At 40.6% G+C, this 8,166-nt stretch overlaps 1 protein-coding gene across 1 annotated transcript in view; it reads left to right on the plus strand.

Moving 5' to 3' along the window:
• Positions 1-7,638, plus strand: part of LOC127599704 (EMILIN-1-like) — a 41,492-nt gene extending 33,854 nt beyond the window's left edge. Inside the window, exons 11-14 of the mRNA XM_052063858.1 lie at positions 5,179-5,286; positions 5,936-5,953; positions 6,181-6,315; positions 6,502-7,638. Of these exons, the coding sequence (XP_051919818.1) occupies positions 5,179-5,286; positions 5,936-5,953; positions 6,181-6,315; positions 6,502-6,824 (584 nt within the window). The 3' untranslated portion in view covers positions 6,825-7,638. The remainder of the gene's footprint in view (positions 1-5,178; positions 5,287-5,935; positions 5,954-6,180; positions 6,316-6,501) is intronic.
• The last annotated feature ends 528 nt before the right edge of the window (positions 7,639-8,166 follow it).

The following is an 8,166-nucleotide window of genomic DNA, read 5'->3' on the forward strand; positions in this document are numbered from 1 at the left end:
ACCCAGAGAACATGCGAAACTCACAGAAAATCTGTGAGAACATCTTGCTTCAGGCAACAGTGCGACTCACTTAACCACAATGGGCCGCCCATTGGTTAACCTGTGGTAAGAATTTATTGTTGAAAATATATGGGGAACCCCAGGGTCAGCTGCTCCAATTGGCTGCAACCATCATGAATCATTCCACTGCTTGACAACAAAGCCACTCACACACACTCCTTCAAGCTGCTCTGTCGTCACGACATCAATTCAGTGATCTGATGACTCTTTGAGAAAAAGCAAACAGAGCAAGCCATCATTTTTTGGACTGCGCTCAAAATAAATACTTTGCCTGATTTATTCGGCAATGCTGTAATATGTCAGGCGGACTGAGATGAGTGTTGCCACCCAGAAAAACGCGACAATGTGCTTTGACCAACTCAAATCCGCAAATTCGGATTTCTCGTTTGTTTTTAGCAGCCCGTTTGTTGCTCACTTCGAGTCACTACAAATTCGTATGCAGCCCTAATAAATACTTACCTAACATACTGTACCTATAGAAAAACAGACGGAAATTTAAAAAACACAAAAACAGGTCATCCACTTTGCAAATACAGTACACGTAAAATGCTCTGATTTGTATCCTCTTTCTGGAGTATTTCGAAATGTGGTTATTCACCACATTCCTCTGCGGAAAAGTGCAGGCAACATGTGACCATATCAATATTGTCTGAAATTTATCACGGTAAGCGGCGTGTGGTCTTTTGGTTTTAAAGAACTCTCATGGTGTCCATATTTGTCCTGCAGCCAGAGAGCTTGATATACTGTATTGCTGTATGTACTGTATATCAAATACAATACACAGACAATTTGTCTGCACATTACGGCCAGGTTGGCCACCAAAAAAAAGAGCACATCAATCACATGGTCAAAGCTCAAAGAATTTTAACAAAACTGTCACTTTCTGTTGTTCACCTCCTGTTCTGGCTGCACTGTCCAACAACACATTCGGTCTCAACTGCCTGTTTGGCTATAAATGTCTGATTCACTTTAAACACAGTCTGTTCTCAATTAACTCCAGAGGTGTTTACAGGGCTTTCACTGTTGACTTCAGCTCATTCCAAATTTATGACATGATTAAAAGGGAATAGTTTGTCATTCCATTTAGCCACACCATGTTGTTATCTGTGGGTGTGCAATTCCAAGAGTTAGGCCAAATCTTGCAGGATCCACTTGGAAGGGAGCTGTGTTTCACCACTGGCTATCGTTCGGCTTGAGCCAAACGTACAGAATGCGATGAGATTAGACTAGAAAGACATTTTTGAAAATTATATTCAACCTTTCCACAGTAAATTAGAAACAAAAAAATTACAAGGTGTACTTTCTCTTATATTTCCAGGTCTGTTGAAAAGCTTTGAGAGTGAACAATGGCAAATTAAATGTAGTTACACAGCAAAAATTGAATTGTTAAAATTCCAGAGTAAAATTTGTGGGAGTTCATTTTAACTCACAAAGTGTAATTTTAACATTTAAATTGTGTTCAGAGTAAATATTTCACACAGATATTTCCAAACCACTCCAAGATATCCTCCTCTCCTCCTTGCTTATCACTGGAAAACTCTGACACTGAAATGAAACGATTTTGGGCCAATGAAGCCATTTTCTCTAACAGAAGAGACCGGTCAACAGTGACTCGCCAGAAATTATCTCTTCTAAAGCGGTGTTCAAAACTAGTTGGGTTAAAATTAATGGTCTTGAAAACAAAGTTGGACTTGTTTCAAACTTGGTCCAGAATGCTGCTGCCCGCCTCTTGACTGGTACTCGAAAGAAGGATCACATAACTTCTACTCTGCCATCCCTTCACTGTATCCCTATACATTTTAGAGTTCTTTTTCAGATTCTAATATTTGTTGTCAAAGAATAGATGTCAAGTATTTCAATGGACTCGACCCACTCTGAATTCCTCCACCCATGCACTCAACTCAACTCAATTGTATTGATAGAGCACTTTAAAACTACCACCACTGTATAAAAAATACACACCTGCCCGGTTTCTCAGGTCTGCAGACCAGACGCTATGAAGTACTAAGGACTAAGCGGAGTCCCGAAGGGGATTGAGGCTTTTCCGTTGCCGGTCCCTCTCTTTGGAATGGCCCTCATGAATGTACGGCCAGCTCCCTCGCTGCCCATCTTTAAAACACGCCTTAAAACAAATTGGTGTTCTTTGGCTTCTGACTCAACATGAGACTTTATTTGGGTTTTACTGTTTTTGGGCTCAATTGGATAGCACGTCCACCTCACAGTGTAGAGGTGCAGGGTTCGATTCCGGCTCTGGCCTCCCTGTGTCGAATTTGCATGTTCTCCCTGTGCCTGTGTGGATTTTCTCCGGGCACTCCGGTTTCCTCCAACATTCCAAAAAACATGCATGGCAGCTAGATTGAACACACTAAAATTGTTCTGAGGTGTGGGTGTGAGCACGGACGGTTGTTCGTCTCTGTGTGCCCTGCGATTGGCTGGCAACCGGTTCAGGGTGTCCCCTGCCTACTGCCCTAAGACAGCTGGGATGGGCTCCAGCACCCCCCGCGACCCTCGTGAGGATAAGCGAATCCGAAAATGAATTAATGAATATATATATATACATATATACTGTATATATATTACACCCTTTGATCGCATTATCATGCACATACAATGTGTGGCGACGGGATGGCTCAGTGGGTAGCTTCACTGATTTAGGTGTTGCGGTACGTGTTATCAAATTTAGTGCGCTTTTAAAGAGTCAAACTGACTGAGAGGGAAAACAAATGTCTGAGAAGAGTCACTTGTATACTACCCCCCCCCCCAAAAAAAAAACCTCTCCCAGTGTTTTCGGTGTTGATTTAGCTCTGTAGCGTGTGGGTCTATATAAACTCCAGAAAAAGGTCAACTCTGTGGGTATCAATCAACACTGGATTTTTTTTGCGGTGGACTGTCCATAAGCTGTCTGTGCAAAACTACACAGGAGCTTGGAATCAGTGAAAACATTTAATTATATTATTTGTGACACCTACCAAAAATACAGATTCATTAACCCATCTCTTGAGAGTTCAGTATTCTGAAATTTAAATTTCAGATGCAATAGGGGGCATATTCTCACCTTTGTGCTTAAGTCATTTTTTTCTGTGCCTGGCTTGCGCACTTTCAAGGCGATTCTCCTGTTCAGACTTCAAACACATCCACCATGTGTAACCTGGGAATTTGTACGCAATCACCAAAGTGCCATGATTTGGTGAAGTGAGTTTGATGAGTTTTCCTGAGACATGTGAATTTCATACAGACCCTTTTGGAAAATATGTCACACTTCAAATGTGAAATGAACTTACATGATGGAAGTTTAGCTCCTCCTCGCCTGTGATGTGTGTGTGTGTGTGTGTCTCATGCAACGGGCCACGTTGAAGGCGCACGTGTTTTTGCAGTGTGCACAGTATGACTAACAACACCCACCTAGTGCTAAAGCTATCCGGCGCAACCATGCATTTGAGAAACAGCTCTTATTTCTTTTTAATGCCTATTTGATGCATGATGCCCGCCAGGAACTTAAAAATGTTAGCTACTGGCACCTGGAACCCGTTCCAAGTACCATAATTGACAGCGAGACCAACGTACCGAGTCTGTATCACCCCACTGCCACTGCCTCCAGGGAGCTGACAGCCCGCCTGCGTTGAATACGTTCATCTTTGTACATCATATAGGGCTTATTTTATAACTTGGGCTATCATTTGGGAGAGTATTGAGTCAATCAGTTGCACCTTTTTTATATTCCAATAACATCACGAACACCCGGCAAACAAAAATCTAAAAAGTATCAATACTGAAATAATGATTTTGTCTAATCATAGATGTACTGACTTAACTGCAAAATCCGGGAGTTTTAAATTGAACGCATATGATGTGTTGGATGAATGTTAAGAGTTGTTTACACAGGTTGATGGGATCTTTCGCCTTCTAATGGCCAAACATTTCATTTTACTGCCCGTCAGTACAGGTATATACCATTGGCATATACTGTATAGGAACAGATAAACAAAGAATTTCTGACGATCCAAAATGTATTCAAACAAAAAGCAAAAGACATAGTCAACAGTAATGATCGTAATGACGATGATAGTGATATGAACAAACTTCCTGTGATTATTCTTTCACTTTTAACCTCACTGCAGTCAAATTGCTTTAAAACATATGATTGTACAAGCTGACATTCCAGCCTTGTGCAACCAGGCAAAAGAGGACAGTGTGTAGCAGACAAATGGCATCTCATTTTACTATGCCACAGCAGAGGGTTTGTGGTTGTCTGTCTTGTTAAAAAGCAACAAAAAAAAAGACATGCAACCCATGTTAATTAAAAAAAAAAAAGAGTGTTTGTCAAACTGCTAAGACCTTTTTGATTTTTCACACGTCTCCTTAGCCTGTGCTCTGTATCTGCGCTGTCGGGGGTGTTGTGTGAGTCACCTATTTCAAATTCTGTGTTCTTACATCCTGCATATTCCACATTTGCACATTTGAGAAATACATTAGCACAAATTCACGGCTACACACACCTCCTTCATATACAGTGAATGGGGGCGAAAATCCCCCATCCTGGAAAAAGGCCATCGTGTCTAGAATCCCTAAAGAGGGCAAGAAGAAAGAACTCTACAGTAGCTGCAGACTACAAATATTTCCAAACAATTTCAGTCATTCATGCCTGATATAAAACACTGGGAAAAAACTAAAACTAGTCAAGTCGACACATAGAGTTTTTGAGTACATTTTACTTGCATTGTGTTAGTTTATGAGCACTAAAGCTCCAGCATTGGCGATCAAGTAGAAATACGAATTGAAGTGGATTGTGAGAAAGGAAAACATCTCGCAGTGTACATCACAAAAAGGGTGGACCAATAGTTTTAAAAAAACTACACACGGATTAACTAAACCGTCACGAGAGATCTGGGAAGCGGGTCAACACATGTCCAGAATCAAAATCCTTCAAATGAACACGCTGCCAAAGTTATGTTGCCTTTATCAATCGTTGACTATTTTAATACCATGAAAAATAAAATGTGGAATGGGTCCCTCAGGTACTTCAACTTGCTCCTGAGATCCTGTTGATGTGGTGTCAAACGTATGATATACTTACTCAATTTATTTAACCTCATAACAAGGTGTGTCATAATATTACAGGCCCAGCTGGACCTCCAGGAGAGAGAGGCTTCAATGGGCTGCCAGGTCCCCAAGGGCCACCTGGACCTCCTGGAAGACCAGGAGAAATTGGAACACATGGCCTCCCAGGTATAGCACTCAAATCTTTGTTCTCCAATGTGAAGCCTGAGAAATTGGATTCATTTAGACTCTGAAGCAACTTTGTTGCAGTGTCTTGTGATTTTGAATCTTTTTTTGCGGGGGTAGAGGTGGATCATCATAGCATTTTTTAACTTACACGTACCTGTACATATTTTCAAAATACGGGTATCGCCTGCACACAGCCCATTTGATGTCACCCGAAAGATTTTCATTTGGATTTAGGTCTGGACTCTGTCCAATAAAACACGTTATTTTCCTCTGGTAAAGCCAATGTTTTATTGAGTTGGATATATATGTTAACTCTTTGCGATGCGGTTGGTTGTCTCGAAAGATGAATTTCTTCATCTTTGACCCCTAGAGGAGACCATTGAAAGTCTCCTGCCAAAACTGCCCGCGATTTTGAACTCATTTAATGAACTCAGCCTTGAGGAAAGTCCTAGATCCATCTTAAAAAACGAGGTTTGAATGTACACGTACTATTTTCCAGATTTATTGAACAAGATGTCTCTTTTTAGTTAATTTGAAAATTAATGATGGTTCCCTTAATGATGGTTCCTAGTATAAAACCTATATTGTCATAAAGTGTTTGTGACCTATTGAATGTTTTTTAAACTAATTACTGATATGCTTTTTATAGGTCCCAGAGGAGAAACAGGTATGTATATCATAAATTTGAAAGATGAAATGATCTCATAATCCATTATTTCATTTTATTCTGCAACAGAAATCACTGTGATGATGACAGATGACAGTCATTATGATCAGTGATTAACGATCATTAAAGCCAAACATTGCACACTCCTACCATCCATCCATTCTCTAATCCGCTTGTCCTCACGGGGGTCAAATCATATACTAATTTGCAAAATGTGCGTTTTTCAGGACTACCCGGTATTCATGCTCATTTACCAAAATTGTCCTTCTCCGCTGCCCTCACGGTTCCCATGGAGATCCCGGGGACCATTATCTTTGACAAGATCTTTGTTAATGAAGGTGACTTCTATGACCCCAGAACAGGTAAACAGAACTTTCTGTGAGCGTTCATTGTCCTTCGATATTTGTTTACTCTCGTCAATGATTCACAAGCCAACATTTGGCCCGGTCCCTGATTAGTTAAATAAATTCACATCTTCAAATGTCACTTCAGTGTAGAATACGGATGTATATTTGTGCAGTAACCAATTGCTCATCTCTTCATCTCAGGTATTTTTACTGCTCCAGTTGATGGACACTACTTTTTCAGCGCCATCCTAACAGGCCACAAGAATGAGAAGATAGAGGCAGTTCTTTCCAAATCCAACTATGGCATGGCCCGCGTGGATTCTGGTGGCTACCAGCCGGAGGGGCTGGAAAACAACCCTGTGGCGGAAGTCAAAACCTCTCCAGGCTCGCTTGCCGTTTTCAATATCATCTTGCCCCTGCAGGCCCAGGACACAGTCTGCATCGACTTGGTGATGGGAAAACTGGCCCACTCTGTGGAACCACTTACCATCTTTAATGGGATGCTCCTCTATGAAGACATGTGATGGCTTCCCGCCAATGTCTGAAACATTGAAGACATTAAATGACAAGGACAGAGGACCTGAGTAACACAATTTCCAGATGAGTCAAGACAATCCCACCAGAGGTAGCATCAAAACAACAATCTCATTTTGGTATTCAGAATTGATGGAGAACTTTTCTCGACAAAGACCTCAAGTATTGAGAAGATTAGATTCTCTATCATGTAACTGATCACGTGACCAGAAACTTGTTTTACCAGTTTTATGTGATTTGTCCTCTGAGCTTTCTTTTCTTCCGAGGTAGATTAAAGCAGGACTATACTCCACGGCTGTGTATCCCTATAGGTTAGCATTAATTCCAATTCAGGTGTCGAAAACCTAACCTATTTAGTAGGCAACTTTATGTCAAGGTCAAGCTATATCCTGTGGTAAACAAGTGCATGTTTGTAGGCGTATCACCCTTCTCAAAGGTTTTCATTGAATCTTGCTATCTTTGTGAAAACTCTGACATGTTTGTTTTGTCTGATAGTAATTATACTACAGTATTCAGTTTACTGGTATGAGTTTCGGATTGAATGTTTTATCATAAATTGCACATTTTTTGTTGTTGTTTATGTTGCCAAATGTCTTTATGTCACTCACAAGACTATTTTGATTGAAAAGGAAAGTAGATTCTAGCACTATTCTCTATTTGGTTAGTGTCTGCAGTTGGTTACCAGAATTTGATGTAAAAAGTGCACATTAGAATTACTGTCTTCCAAAAAGGTCAAATGGTCTTGTTTTTTTAATGTGTTGTTCGAAGAGTATGTAAGGTATTAAATTTTTTATTTAATGCAGACATTTTTGTCATGTCCATTATGATGTACAGTTTTGCTTTGAGATTTTTGAACAGCTAAATAACAGTGTGTGTGCGTGTGTGCATGCGTGTGAACCACTCAAAATATTTTGCTTTATATACCGGTAGTATAATTTGGACTATATGCCGCATTTTGGGGGGAAATTAATTTGCAATTACCTGCACACTGCTTTTTTTTCGGCCCCGGTTAGCTGCTGCTGCTAAGCTGTGAGATTGCTGCTGTTTGCCAGATGCTACAAACTTCTTTCAGCGGAGTAAATTCTACATATGTACTGCACATATGTATTTGTGATGTATTCTTTCTCTTCTCACATTTGTACTCTTCTCTCTGGTGAAAAGACAGTTTGTGGGGAGTCATAATCCCCAGTCTGGTCCAGCTCTGGTGTGTTGGTTCACACAGACCGCTCTCTGAGTTTCTGTCTCCCTCACACTTCATCTTCTTGGACTTTTTTCCCCTTGTTTTTCTTGCAGAGCACTACCATGTCTTTGACCCTTCTAAATCCTTTCCTG

Source organism: Hippocampus zosterae, chromosome 4 (assembly GCF_025434085.1).
Source record: "Hippocampus zosterae strain Florida chromosome 4, ASM2543408v3, whole genome shotgun sequence".
NCBI classification, from domain to species: domain Eukaryota; kingdom Metazoa; phylum Chordata; class Actinopteri; order Syngnathiformes; family Syngnathidae; genus Hippocampus; species Hippocampus zosterae.